At 39.4% G+C, this 15,285-nt stretch overlaps 1 protein-coding gene across 2 annotated transcripts in view; it reads right to left on the minus strand.

Moving 5' to 3' along the window:
• Positions 1-15,285, minus strand: part of pard3bb (par-3 family cell polarity regulator beta b) — a 422,709-nt gene that overhangs the window by 251,895 nt on the left and 155,529 nt on the right. For both annotated transcript variants that reach the window (XM_062067536.1, XM_062067535.1), the window contains exon 18: positions 6,224-6,268. In XM_062067536.1, the coding sequence (XP_061923520.1) occupies positions 6,224-6,268 (45 nt within the window). The remainder of the gene's footprint in view (positions 1-6,223; positions 6,269-15,285) is intronic.

The following is a 15,285-nucleotide window of genomic DNA, read 5'->3' on the forward strand; positions in this document are numbered from 1 at the left end:
AAGGACTAGTGGGGAGTTGAAGCTATTCAGATAGGGAAGATGCTGTGAGAGCCGGGGGTGACCTGATATTCAGCTGGGAATGACTACAACAGTAAATAAACACAAGACATATATATACTCTATTAGCCACAACACAACCAGGCTTATATTTAATATGCCACAAATTAATCCTGCATAAAAACACCTGCGTGTTTGTTACGCTAGCTCCTAGCTCCTCTGCTAGCTCCTAGCTCCATAGAACACGCCAATACAATTCAAACACCTGATCAACACACACAATCACTCAGCCCAAAAGACCGTTCACCTAACCCAAGGTTCATAAAGCTTATATATTTTTAAAAAGTTACGTACATACGCAAAAAAAAGTTGCGCACATACGGTCAAGCGATCAAATGTTTAGAAGCCAAAGCTGCATACTCACAGTAGCACGTCTGCGTCTTTGTCATCCAAATCAAAGTAATCCTGGTAAGAGTCTGTGTTGTCCCAGTTCTCTACAGGCGTCTGTGTATCGAAGTCAAAAGTCCTCCTGGTTAGAGTCTCTGTTATCCGAGTTCTTCCATCTTGACTGCATCTTTCGGGAATGTAAACAAAGAAGCGCCGGCTGTGTACTGTTGTTGCTGACTACGTTCGAAAAATACGTCCATTTCGCACCGACAACTTTCTTCTTTGCTTGCTCAGCTTCCTTCTCCATAATGCAATGAACATGATTGCAACAGATTCACGAACACAGATGTCCAGAATACTGTGGAATTATGAAATGAAAACAGAGCTTTTTCGTATTGGCTTCAATGTGGAAGGCATACCCGTGTTCCCCGGTCTACGTCACGCGCATACGTCATCCTCAGAGGCGTTTCGAACCGGAAGTTTAGCGGCAAATTTAAAATGTCACTTTATAAGTTAACCCGGCCGTATTGGCATGTGTTATAATGTTAAGATTTCATCATTGATATATAAACTATCAGACTGCGTGGTCGGTAGTAGTGGCTTTCAGTAGGCCTTTAACATGGCGAAGGAAGAAACAATTGTAACCACTTGTTTTTTTCTGCCGTCAGCAATATGCATTTTGCATTATTACCGTATATTTTGGACTATAAAATTATTTTTTTTCTTCTCAAAAATCGACAGTGCACAGACTGCAGTATGACTCAAGTAAACAACATCAACAAAAAAAAAATTCTCAAAAATTGAGTGCGCCTTATAACCCGGTGCGCCTAATGTATGGCATAATTCTGGCTTTGCTTACCGACCTCGAATCAATTGTATTTGGTACATGGTGTAATGATAAGTGTGACCAGTAGATGGCAGTCAAACATAAGAGATAAGTGTCGGCTGCACTACGATGGCAGTCACACATAAGAGATAAGTGTAGACTGCAATATGACTCAAGTAAACAACACTAACAAATTATATATATTTTTTCCCTCAAAGATTGACAGTGCGCCTTATGACCCGGTGCGCCTAATGTAAGGCATAATTCTGGTTTTGCTTACTGACCTCGAAGCAATTGTATTTGGTACAAGGTGTAATGATAAGTGTGATCAGTAGATGGCTGTCAAACATAAGAGATATGTGTATACTGCAATATGACTCAAGTAAACATCACCAACAATTTTTTTTTTTTTTTCTCAAAAATTTGACAGTTCGCCTTATAACCCGGTGCGCCTAATGTACGGCATAATTCTGGTTTTGCTTACCGACCTCAAAGCAATTGTATTTGGTACATGGTGTAATGATACGAGTTACCAGTAGATGGCAGTCAAACATAAGCGATAAGTGTAGCCTGCACTTTGATGGCAGTCACACATAAGAGATATGTGTAGACTGCAGCATTACTCAAGTAAACAACACCAACAAAATATTTTACGTGGCTCTACTTTGACTGCGGCTCTTCCCCGCCATCCTTGTAGTACCGGTAGTTTTTAGCCCTTCCATAGCGAGGCTACTGACAGCTATAAGTTAGAACTGTACGCTACTTTATGCTAGAAATAGGCATAGGATGAATGTCCCACAAAATGAACGTGCTTATTGACTACGGCGTGGACTATATTGTTGGATGCGTGCACATTTTTGGGACTTATGCAGATCCCAAATACACATCAGCAGGTACTAAAAAAAAAAAAAAAGTTTATTTTGCATAAAAAGGGCAAAACAAAACGCTAGATAATAGTGTATGTCTACTAATAGGTGATATTGTGGGGTCCTTATACACACACCATAATAATACCCGTAAGTTGCAGCACAGTACGTCTGACTACTGTAGCTGTAATGCTCCAGTTTCCATCAAGCAAAAGTCGTACTACAACATTTTGACATATTTTTGAGCGTCTAATATTCTATATTCTCAATTAAACATCAATGTTTTGGTATTGCTCGCTTACAAGTACTTGGTAGCGTCATTTATTAAACAGGCGTCAACCTGCAGTCCACACATATCTCTAATGTTGCTCAAAAGGTTCATTGTGTCTTCTTATTCATATACTTTTTCAAATGTTCTCGTAATCAGACCATATTTTCGGTATATTTGATGGAATCTTTACCGGACATGTTTCGACTGTCATCTGCAGTCTTATGTGTGACTGCCATCTACCGTCCGCACTTATCATTACACCATGTACCAAATTAAATTGCTTCGAGGTCGGTAAGCACAACCAGAGTTAATACGTACATTAGGTGCACCGAGTTATAACTGTCGATCTATTGAGAAAATTAAATGTTTTTTTTAAGTGTGCCTTATGGTCTAACAACTAAGGTATTTAGAATGTATAAACGATAAAAAATAAATATGTGTAATTGATCGGCAAAATGATTTTTTAAAAAAGTGCAGTCCCCCTTAAAGGCCTACTGAAAGCCACTACTACCGACCACGCAGTCTGATAGTTTATATATCAATGATGAAATCTTAACATTGCAACACATGCCAATACGGCCGGGTTAACCTATAAAGTGCAATTTTAAATTTCCCGGCTGGCTGGCGTAGGTGGATAGCTAATGTTTTTAGCATAGCTCTGTGAGGTCCCGTAGCTAAGTTAGCTTCAATGGCGTCGTTAGCAACAGCATTGTTAAGCTTCGCCAGGCTGGAAAGCATTAACCGTGTAGTTACATGTCCATGGTTTAATAGTATTGTCGATTTTCTGTCCATCCTTCCAGTCAGGGGTTTATTTCTTTTGTTTCTATCTGCAGTTAAGCCCGATGCTATCACGTTAGCTCCGTAGCTAAAGTGCTTCGCCGATGTATTGTCGTGGAGATAAAAGTCACTGTGAATGTCCATTTCGCGTTCTCGACTCTCATTTTCAAGAGGATATAGTATCCGAGGTGGTTTGAAATACAAATCCGTGATCCACAATAGAAAAAGGAGAAAGTGTGGAATCCAATGAGCCAGCTTGTACCTAAGCTACGGTCAGAGCGAAAAAAGATACGACCTGCACTGCACTCTAGTCCTTCACTCTAACGTTCCTCATCCACAAATCTTTCATCCTCGCTCAAATTAATGGGGTAATCGTCGCTTTCTCGGTCCAAATCACTCTCGCTGCTGGTGTAAACAATGAGGAAATGTGAGGAGCCTTTCAACCTGCGACGTCACGCTACTTCCGGTACAGGCAAGGCTTTTTTTTTTATCAGCGACCAAAAGTTGCGAACTTTATCGTCGATGTTCTCTACTAAATCCTTTCAGCAAAAATATGGCAATATCGCGAAATGATCAAGTATGACACATAGAATGGATCTGCTATCCCCGTTTAAATTTTAAAAAATCATTTCAGTAGGCCTTTAAGGACAAACTAAAAGGTGTGATTAATTGGTGTACATAAAAGATCAATGATACATTTTTTGTGCTATCAGGCTTTCGAGTTAAATTTTAGGGTGAATCTAAAATGCACAATGGCATTTACAGCCAGTTTAACTCAATTTGACGTTCTCTGGATATTAAAGTATCAGCGGGCGTGTGTGCCGAGTATATATTTGAACTTACATTTTGAAAAAGTATACATATGTGATGCATCAATTCAGACTGTAGACGAGCTACTGTGCTCTGCTTTCAATGCATGTTGACAGTTTCATTCCTTTTTATTTCTTACAATAAATCCCCTTTTTTTTATTCATACCTATACTGCAGCCACAACACATTTTGAGCACATCTGGCACATAACACATGCATCTGGATCAAAGTACCACGTCAGCTCCAAACCAAACTTGGAACAAGAAAAAAAAGACACTTTTCCCCCCGTATTTTTTCAGTGGTTAGAAGAAAGCCTTTTCTATGTTATGAGTGTTTTAAGCACATTATATCTCCACATTCTTTCCATCATTTTGCTTTAATGCACATAGTGCCTTGCGCCGGCTCGCCTTTTTTTTTTAATGGTTATTGGCCTTTTGGAATGAAAAGCAAGTGAGTTCAAAAGTGAAGACACAGCAAAAAGGTGGAAAAGTGGCTGAAAAGAATATAGTTGTTTCCAGAAAAAGAATGATACGTGACACCAGAGTGAGGTTGAAGTGGCTCCAAATTAGATGTGGGAGATTTCAAGGATACACATTTACAGTAGATTCTACTTGGAAACATTCCACTACAATAGTGAGAAACCCCCCCAGTGTAGCTTCAAGGTTTTGCCCTTCAGCACCAACGCTAGGATGGATGTGCATTTATTATAAAGTACTACAAATTGCAAACAAAATATGGTTATTATGTGACCTTAAGGGGGAACTGCTCTTTTTTGGGGAATGTTGCCCAAGGTTCACAATATACACACATATATACAAAACCCAAAACCAGTGACGTTGGCACGTTGTGTAAATCGTAAATAAAAACAGAATACAATAATTTGCAAATCCTTTTCAACTTATATTCAATTGAATGGACTGCAAAGACAAGATATTTAATGTTCGAACTGAAAAACGTCTTTTTTTTTTTTTGCAAATAATCATTAACTTAGAATTTAATGGCAGCAACACATTGCAAAAAAGTAGTCACAGGGGCATTTTTACCACTGTGTTACATGGCCCTTCCTTTTAACAACACTCAGTAAACGTTTGGGAACTGAGGAGACACATTTTTGAAGCTTCTCAGGCTGATTTCTTTCCCAAGCCACGCGGCTTGGCATTGTCTTGCTGAAATAAGCAGGGGCGTCCATGATAACGTTGCTTGGATGGCAACATATGTTGCTCCAAAACCTGTATGTACCTTTCAGCATGAATGGTGGCTTCACAGATGTGTGAGTTATCCATGTCTTGGGCACTAATACACCCCCATACCATCACACATGCTGGCTTTTCAACTTTGCGCCTATAACAATGCGGATGGTTCTTTTCCTCTTTGTTCCGGAGGACACGACGTCCACAGTTTCCAAAAACAATTTGAAATGTGGACTCGTCAGACCACAGTTCATCTTAGATGAGCTCGGGCCCAGCGAAGCCGGCGGCGTTTCTGGGTGTTGTTGATAAATGGCTTTGGCTTTGCATAGTAGAGTTTTAACTTGCACTTACAGATGTAGCGACCAACTGTAGTTACTGACAGTGGATTTTCTGAAGTGTTCCTGAGCCCATGTGGTGATATCCTTTACACACTGATGTCGCTTTTTGATGCAGTACTACCTGAGGGATCGAACGTCACGGGCATTCGATGTTGTGTGCGCAGTGGTTTCTCCAGATTCTCTGAACCTTTTGATGATATTACAGACCGTAGATGGTGAAATCCCTAAATTCCTTGCAATAGCTGGTTGAGAAATGCTGTTCTTAAACTGTTCGACAATTTGCTCACGCATTTGTTCACGAAGTGGCGACCCTCGCCCCATCCTTGTTTGTGAACGACTGAGCATTTCATGGAAGCTGCTTTTTATACCCAATCATGGCACCCACCTGTTCCCATTTAGCCTGTTCACCTGTGGGATGTTCCAAATAAGTCTTTGATGAGCGTTCCTCAACTTTCTCAGTCTTTTTTACCACTTGTGCCAGCTTTTTTGAAACATGTTGCAGGCAAATGAACAAATATTTGCAGTTCGAACATTAATTATCTTGTCTTTGCAGTCTATTCAATTGTATATAGGTTGAAAATGATTTACAAATCATTGTATTCTGTTTTTATTTACCATTTACACAATGTGACAACTTCACTGATTTTGGGTTTAGTATACAAGGATATATTGTATGACTCTGTTACATATTTAAAAATGCTGTATATTGCTGTATGTTTGTTATGGTGATATGCAGCTGAAAGTCAGAGAGGTTGTCTCACCTGATGTGTGACCAGCCATGGATCTTACAGCGCTCTCATCTGCAACTGAAACAAAAAATACATATTATTCTATTAATATTCTCCACACTAACCCAAATTTGAAACAAACCTATTCTCTCCCTCGACATGAAGACTATCTGATTTTTTTTCCTGGGATGATTAGTCAGCTTCAGTGAAACTAAAGTATTTTATTAGGCAAAAATCCGCTAAGTCCCGATTGAAATTGCTTCTTTTATTACTTTTCTCCCACTTTGATTGCATTTTTGAGGTCCTTAACATGCACGAAAACTCCCCATTTTTTGCAGCAAAAAATAGGATCTTTTTGGGGTCCTAAACCCGAACTTTAAAAATCGGCTTTCTAGTGCTCCCTTTAAAATTGGAAAAAATTGTGCCCCTCGCCCCCGATTAATGCATCGTCACGAAAATTGGCACAGTCGTCATGAAAAGACACACGGAAAAGTCTCAATATTGTTTGAAAACCAACAGGAAGTCGGCCAGCTTGGTTTACGTCGGCCATTTTTCGTCCAAAAACGAGGGTCGTACTTTCAAGGGGAACTGCACACTTTTTTGGAATTTTACCTTTCGTTCACAATCATTATGAAAGACAATAACACACGACTTTTTTTAATTTTATTTTAAAGATGATAAAAAAACGCTTGGAAGATGGGAGTCACCGTTGTAGCCTTCAAATCCCTCTAAAACAACGTTAAAACATTTTGTATACACATTACAAGTATATATATATAATCTAGTAACGGAAACACTCATAACTATATGTAATATGTACAATATTTACAGTATTTTGTTCATTTTAATCATGGCCGGAACTAGTTCTTCTGCGCATTTATTTCCGTTTCCATAGCAGCGCACTTCCGACTTCTGACAACAACGTATGTCCGACATCCGTAAACAAGAAGTGTGTTTTTTCTAATCATGGCAGACACAGTATCAAACAATAAAGACGACTACTTTTGGACAAATGACGATTCATGACCTTATCTTTTTGAAGTTGAATATACTGAGGATGAACTACTGCTTCTAGACGCGGGCACGAAGGAAGAGTGAGACTTTGGAGAAGACGTAAGCCGAGAGAGAGAGTGAGGTGAAAGTCACTAAAAGCTGCAAAATGTGGAATTTGAAGCCGTGCTATTTTGACATAAATGGAGTGCTTACCCAAAAACGTCGGAAAAACGGTGCTGAGTGAGTCACTATACATTGATCATGATACACGCAGCACATCATGTGTTGATTACAACTACAGTGCATATGTTGTCTGGCTAGCTATGTACAAACAAAACATGGAATGTGGGCTAATACTTTACAGATACTGTAATATGATTGTTTATGTTTTTCAGTCAGTACAGATTGGTGTCGTATCGCAGAGTCGTGCATTAGTAACTCAAACACGTTTCGTGCTGACGTAGAAGCTAGCTCATCTCTTGTCGTAGTTAGCTTCTACTAGAAAAAGAGTTCCTCAGAGTTCGCTCTTACAATAACAATGTTGCGACAACTAGCTTATTCCAGTTTACGGAACGTAAATGAAGTCTTGTTGACAGTTTTTGAATGCATTTGCATGGTGAAACTGATTGCTCCCATTGCTAGCCACCAAGAACCAGCTGATTTTTACATGTTAGAATCAAAAAAAAAACCTTTACTTTTGTCTTCTTATCTTTCATAGCGATAGGCACAATTAGAGATGTCCGATAATGGCTTTTTTGCCGATATTTGATATTTCGATATTGTCCAACTCTTAATTACCAATACCGATATCAACCGATACCGATATATACAGTTGTGGAATTAACACATTATTATGCCTAATTTTGTTGTGATGCCCCGCTGGATGCATTAAACCAAGGGTCACCAACCTTTTTGAAACCAAGAGCTACTTCTTGGGTACTGATTAATGCGAAGGGCTACCAGTTTGATACACACTTAAATAAATTGCCAGAAATAGCCAATTTGCTCAATTTACCTTTAACTCTATGTTATTATTAATAATTAATGATATTTACACTTAATTGAACGGTTTAAAAGAGGGGAAAACAAAAAAAAATGGCAATTAAATTTTGAAACATAGTTTATCTTCATTTCGACTCTTTAAAATTCAAAATTCAACCGAAAAAAAGAAGAGAAAAACTAGCTAATTCGAATCTCTTTGAAAAAATTAAAAAAATAATTTATGGAACATCATTAGTAATTTTTCCTGATTAAGATTACTTTTAGAATTTTGATGACATGTTTTAAATAGGTTAAAATCCAATCTACACTTTGTTAGAATACATAACAAATTGGACCAAGCTATATTTCTAACAAAGACAAATCATTATTTCTTCTAGATTTTCCAGAACAAAAATTTTAAAAGAAATTCAAAAGACTTTGAAATAAGATTTAAATTTGATTCTACAGATTTTCTAGATTTGCCAGAATATTTTTTTTGAATTTTAATCATAACAAGTTTAAAGAAATATTTCACAAATATTCTTCGTCGAAAAAACAGAAGCTAAAATGAAGAATTAAATTAAAATGTATTTATTATTCTTCACAATAAAAAAAAAATAATTTACTTGAACATTGATTTAAATTGTCAGGAAATAAGAGGAAGGAATTTAAAAGGTAAAAAGGTATATGTGTTTACAAATCCTAAAATCATTTTTAAGGTTGTATTTTTTCTCTAAAATTGTCTTTCTGAAAGTTATAAGAAGCAAAGTAAAAAAAATTAATTAATTTATTTAAACAAGTGAAGACCAAGTCTTTAAAATATTTTCTTGGATTTTCAAATTCTATTTGAGTTTTGTCTCTCTTAGAATTGAAAATGTCGGGCAAAGCGAGACCAGCTTGCTAGTAAATAAATACAATTCAAAAAATAGAGGCAGCTCACTGGTAAGTGCTGCTATTTGAGCTATTTTTAGAACAGGCCAGCGGGCTACTCATCTGGTCCTTACGGGCTACCTGGTGCCCGCGGGCACCACGTTGGTGACCCCTGCATTAAACAATGTAACAAGGTTTTCCAAAATAAATCAACTCAAGTTATGGAAAAATATGTCAACATGGCACTGCCATATTTAGGGACCGCTCAAGCGCCCCCTAGGAAGAAAACACAGACACAACTGCCTGTAACTCCCAGTAGGAATGTCGTAGAGACATGAAACAAAAACCTCTATGTAGACCTATATTTCCTGCACTGACAACCCCCAGCAAAAATCAACAGGAAGTTTGCAATTCCCCCTTCAAAACACAAGTTGTCTAAAAACAGTCACCTTTTTTCAAACATTATCTCCTCTGAGCGCGTTTGTCGTGTCGGCTTCAAATTAGCACAGGAGAGAGATTGAAACCTTTTGATTAAAAGTTGATGAAAGAGTTTTAATTACTGCTCCGGTCTGGATTTTATGAGCCCTCAAAGTCGGCCCCGTCCATCGCTGCTTGCAGCTTTAATTATTATTGAAGTCACAAAGTGCATTATTTTTTTGTAACTAGAATACAGCCCAAAAAACGTGTCTCCTCAATTGAGCCAAATTTAACTCTCGTCTCTGCATGATTCCTTGCTTTTCGTCTTGTTTAATAGATGTCATCAGTGTTTGAACCTGACAGTCTCCCTGTAATGTTTGTCTGATCTTGAATGGGATTGTGCTGAGAATCTTTATTTCCCCTCTGGGATTAATAAAGTATTTCTGATTCTGACTAGTACAGGGGTCGGCAACCTTTACCACTCAAAGAGCCATTTTGGCAAGTTTCACAAATTAAAGAAAGTAATGGGAGCCACAAAAAAAAATTTTAAATTTAAAATGAAAAACACCGCATACAAAGCTTAAATGCTTTGTGCTATGTTAACCAGGGGTTAATGTGGAAATTTGATGTTAGTGCAGCCCGCGAGTTTTGAATGAATGGCGCTTGATAGCGTCATACTTACCACCCTCTCATTTTTCCCGGGAGACTCCCGATTATCAGAGCGTGATGACACTGCATTTGGCGCCCTCTAGAGTCTGCCCTAACAGTGCACCTGCTCGACCACATGTAGAATGCAGCTTCAGCTTGCTCATGTAAGTGACAGCAAGGCGTACTACCTCAGCAGCCACACATCTTACACTGACGGTACCAATACCCAGAATCCCATGCAGCCCTAACTCTTCCGCTCAACCAACGCACGGAGAGGGGGGGGTTGATGTGTGGGGGGATTTGGTGGTAGCGGGGGTGTATAATGTAGACCGGAAGAGTTAGGGCTGCATGGGATTCTGGGTAATGGTTGTGTTGTGTTTATGTTGTGTTACGGTGGGATGTTCTCCAGAAATGTGTTTTTCATTCTTTTTTGGTGTGGGTTCACAGTATGGCGCATATTTGTAATGTAACAATGTTAAAGTTGTTTGATACGGCTACCGTCAGTGTAAGCTGTGTGGCTGATGAGTAAGTATGCTTTGCTGTCTCCTGTGTGTGCAAGTAATAACATGCAACATGTGGCTGGACTGGCACGCTGTATGTAAATGCTGTAGAGGACAATTACTGCAGTGCAATTAGGGCACGCCCTTTATTTAGTAATTAGAGTGTAAATAGGATTATATTTTCCCTGGGAGTAATCTATGAGGGACACTGAGATCCATAAATCTCCTTGGAAAATCGGTGGGGGGGTCGGCATGTATGTAGCTGAGCCGCATCAGAGTGGTCAAAGAGCCGCATGCGGCTCCGGAGCCGCGGGTTGCCGACCCCTGGACTAGTATATCATGCAAAAGCGCAGATTCCAACCATTGAAATACTTTGTATAGTTCAAGACTTACGGTCATTTGAAAACATCACTGCACATCATAATGGCGGCTACAGTTTCCACCTTAAAGATCTAAAAAAAATTATATGGGAATGTCCGGCGAGCCAGATTGAAAAGATGAACCCCGGGCCTTAATTTGCCAAGCTCTGTTTCAAAGTTTCTTCTTCACTCTTGAGAAACTAAAAAAAAATCCCAATCCCGACCCAGACCGAGGAGTAGGACTGCGCCAAATAGACAGTGAAACCACAGAAACCAAGCAGTAAATGGCTGTGTGTTGCAAATATTTTCCTAATCAAACGCAAGCTTGAAATGTAATTCTAGCAGCGTGTGTTTGTGCGACCACATCAGCTTGTGGCAAATGTTTATGACTGCTTCAGCAGCTCGTTTTTTTTGTTTTTTTGGCAAAGACGTTTGCGCTCTACTTTGGTTTCACACTGATTATGTGAAAACCTACACACGAACGCACGCACATTTCAAAAGAGGTTAGTTCAACCCGATCTAATGTAATTAGCAATAACTCCCTCCATGAATAGTTTGTGATTCTTTAATTCAAACAGTATATTTTTTAAAGGCCTACTGAAATGAAAAATGTTTATTTAAACGGGGATAGCAGATCCATTCTGTGTCATACTTGATCATTTCGCGATATTGCCATATTTTTGCTGAAAGGATTTAGTAGAGAACATCGACGATAAAGTTCGCAACTTTTGGTCGCTGATAAAAAAAAGCCTTGCCTGTACCGGAAGTAGCGTGACGTCACAGGTTGAAAGGCTCCTCACATTTCCCCATTGTTTACACCAGCAGCGAGAGCGATTCGGACCGAGAAAGCGACGATTACCCCATTAATTTGAGCCAGAATGAAAGATTCGTGGATGAGGAACGTGAGAGTGAAGGACTAGAGTGCAGTGCAGGACGCATCTTTTTTCGCTCTGACCGTAACTTAGGTACAAGCTGGCTCATTGGATTCCACACTCTCTCCTTTTTCTATTGTGGATCACGGATTTGTATTTTAAACCACCTCGGATATTATATCCTCTTGAAAATGAGAGTCGAGAACGCGAAATGGACATTCACAGTGACTTTTATCTCCACGACAATACATCGGCGAAGCACTTTAGCTACGGAGCTAACGTGATAGCATCGGGCTTAACTGCAGATAGAAACAAAAGAAATAAACCCCTGACTGGAAGGATAGACAGAAGATCAACAATACTATTAAACCATGGACCTGTAACTACACGGTTAATGCTTTCCAGCCTGGCGAAGCTTAACAATGCTGTTGCTAACGACGCCATTGAAGCTAACTTAGCAACGGGACCTCACAGAGCTATGCTAAAAACATTAGCTATCCACCTACGCCAGCCAGCCCTCATCTGCTCATCAACACCCGTGCTCACCTGCGTTCCAGCGATCGACGGAGCGACGAAGGACTTCCCCCAATCATCGATGCGGTCGGCAGCTAGCGTCGGATATCGCGTCTGCTATCCAAGTCAAAGTCCTCCTGGTTGTGTTGCTGCAGCCAGCCGCTAATACACCGATCCCACCTACAACTTTCTTCTTTGCAGTCTCCATTGTTCATTAAACAAATTGCAAAAGATTCACCAACACAGATGTCCAGAATACTGTGGAATTTTGCGATGAAAACCGAGCTTTTTGTATTGGATACAATGTGTCCGAATACTTCCGTTCCAACGATTGACGTCACGCGCATACGTCATCATGCATAGACATTTTCAACCGGAAGTTTAGCGGGAAATTTAAAATTGCACTTTATAAGTTAACCCGGCCGTATTGGCATGTGTTGCAATGTTAAGATTTCATCATTGATATATAAACTATCAGACTGCGTGGTCGCTAGTAGTGGCTTTCAGTAGGCCTTTAAGCTCAAACCTGAACTTACAGCACAAATCTTGCTAATAACAATTGAACCTGTATATAAAGCAGATAAGATGCCAGATTGAAATATAAGAAGGTAAAAAAAGTGAGTATTCATTGTTGCAAACTTGTTTTGAATCAGCTACATTTTTCAAATCCTCTCCTTGAAGCGACATATCAGATAAATTATGCAATTGGACATTCGGTGGTGGGGTTCTTGTTAAGTCTCTAGTTCCCTTTTTGAATATTAGATACACCAGACTACAGAGAGGCAGTGTCTTAATGAATAAGTTACACTGTAATGCTAAAAGATAGCTCTCTGATATCCTGACATGTGGGATGACAACAATTATTAACTCAAGAAAGACTGTTGATAACTTTGAAAAACCTTACCTAATAAATCATTTGAATGGGTTTAAATTATTTAGGGCTTTTTTTCTAGTGACTCAAAGCACGTGACGCTGACAACCAGTGTTCATTTTGTTGACTAAAAATGTGGGTCTTCGTTATCGTCAATTAATGTATAATCCAGACTATAAGGCGCACTTAAAATCATTTTTTTCCTCTCAAAACTCGACAGTGCGCCTTATAACCCGGTGGGCCTAGTGTAAGGAATGCGTTTGGTTGAGCTTACCCACCTCGAAACAATTTTATTTGGTACATCGTGTAATGATAAGTCTGACCAGTAGATGGCAGTCAAACATAAGAGATACAGTACGCGTAGACTGCACCGTTTGATGTGCATCAACATACGAGTATTATTATGGTGTGTGTAGAAGGTAAGACATATTATCTGGTGTTTTGTTTCGCAATATTATGCAAAAGCAACTTTTCTAACCTTCTGGTCCCTGCTGATCTGTATTTGGGATCTGCATAAGTCCTGAAAAATTGCGCGGGTCCGCCTTTGTAGTCGATAAGCTTCTTCTTTTTCTCGATCTTCTTGTTATGGGACATTCATCCTCCGCTGTTGCCATTTCTAATATAAAGTAGTGTAAAGTTCTTACTTATATCTGTCAGTAAACTCTCCATGAAAGCGCTAAAACATACTGGTGTAGTGAGTTTGCATTATTCACCCAAGGAACCTTAGTTATTAGAGAGTTCCGGTCGGACGGTTTTTCACGCGACTGTCAGAAAGCAGCTTGAAGATGATCTGTAAAACATAATCTAAGCAAAATTTTGACCAAAGAACCACCATTACATGTTATGTAGACCACAAGGAAGTGTTTTACATTAAGAAAAAAACAATAATAATATGACTCCTTTAATAATCCGGTCGGGTGCACCTTATATATGAAAAAAGATCAAAAATAGACCATTCATCCACAGTGTGCCTTATAGTCCGGTGCGCCCTATGGTCCGGAAAATACGGTACCTATTTTCCCCTGACTAAAAACAGGACGATAACAAAAATCAAAACAAAAGCATGTTGACTAAAACAAAGACGAAATTAATTGACAATTTAGTCAACAAATAAAAACACGACTAAAATGTTGACAGAGACTCAAATCCAATCATATTGAATTTCGTCTTGAGGCAGGTGGGACAAGTTAGGAAAATATACAATCGCAGTTGCACGTGGGGGAGGGGCGGGGGGGTTCAAATGACGGAGGGGATCCAATCAGAACTTGGAGAAACAAGAGTGTATCGTCAGTCAACTTAGCTCGGTTGGTAGAGCGGCCGTGCCGGCAACCTTAGGGTTCTAGGTTCGATCCCCGCATCTGCCATCTTAGTCACAGCCGTTGTGCCCTCGGGCAAGACACTTGACCCACTTGCTCCCAGTGCCACCCACACTGGTTTAAATGTAACTTGGATATTGGGTTTCACTATGTAAAGCACTTTGAGTCACTAGAGAAAAGCGCTATATAAATATAATTCACTTCACTTCACAGTATAAACAATTTTTTTTTTTAAATTATGTGATGCTAAAAATTATTTATGTAATCATAGTAGTATCGACTAGATACGCTATTGTACTTGGTATCATTACAGTCAGGTGTAGATCCACCAATGGCGTTTGTTTACATTGTGCCGCCGGTGAGCTATTGTATCCTCCTACGGTGTGCAGTGAAGCATGTTTAGCTATTCCTCGTCCTGCAGTGATAATGATACTTGTAAGAAACTTACTTTATTTGTCGCCCTGGAGGCGAGGATTAGTGATTTGGAAGTAGCTAAAACACTGCAGACTGCGATGGACATTAGCCACCACCTAGTTTCAGTGTTATAACTTCACCTTTATCGTTAGTTTTTAAGCCAAAATGCGTCCGTCCTCCCTGCTTGTAAGTACTCTGTGATTGTGCGCTGCCGAACATGCTCCTCTGCTCGTAAAACCAGCAATGTCATGACGTGACGACACGCCAAATAATCACTTCATTAAAGTACAGTGTTTTATTTTCCTATATTCAAACACAGTGTTACTGTTCAAACTGTGTGT

Source organism: Entelurus aequoreus, linkage group LG13, assembly GCF_033978785.1.
Source record: "Entelurus aequoreus isolate RoL-2023_Sb linkage group LG13, RoL_Eaeq_v1.1, whole genome shotgun sequence".
Lineage (NCBI taxonomy): Eukaryota > Metazoa > Chordata > Actinopteri > Syngnathiformes > Syngnathidae > Entelurus > Entelurus aequoreus.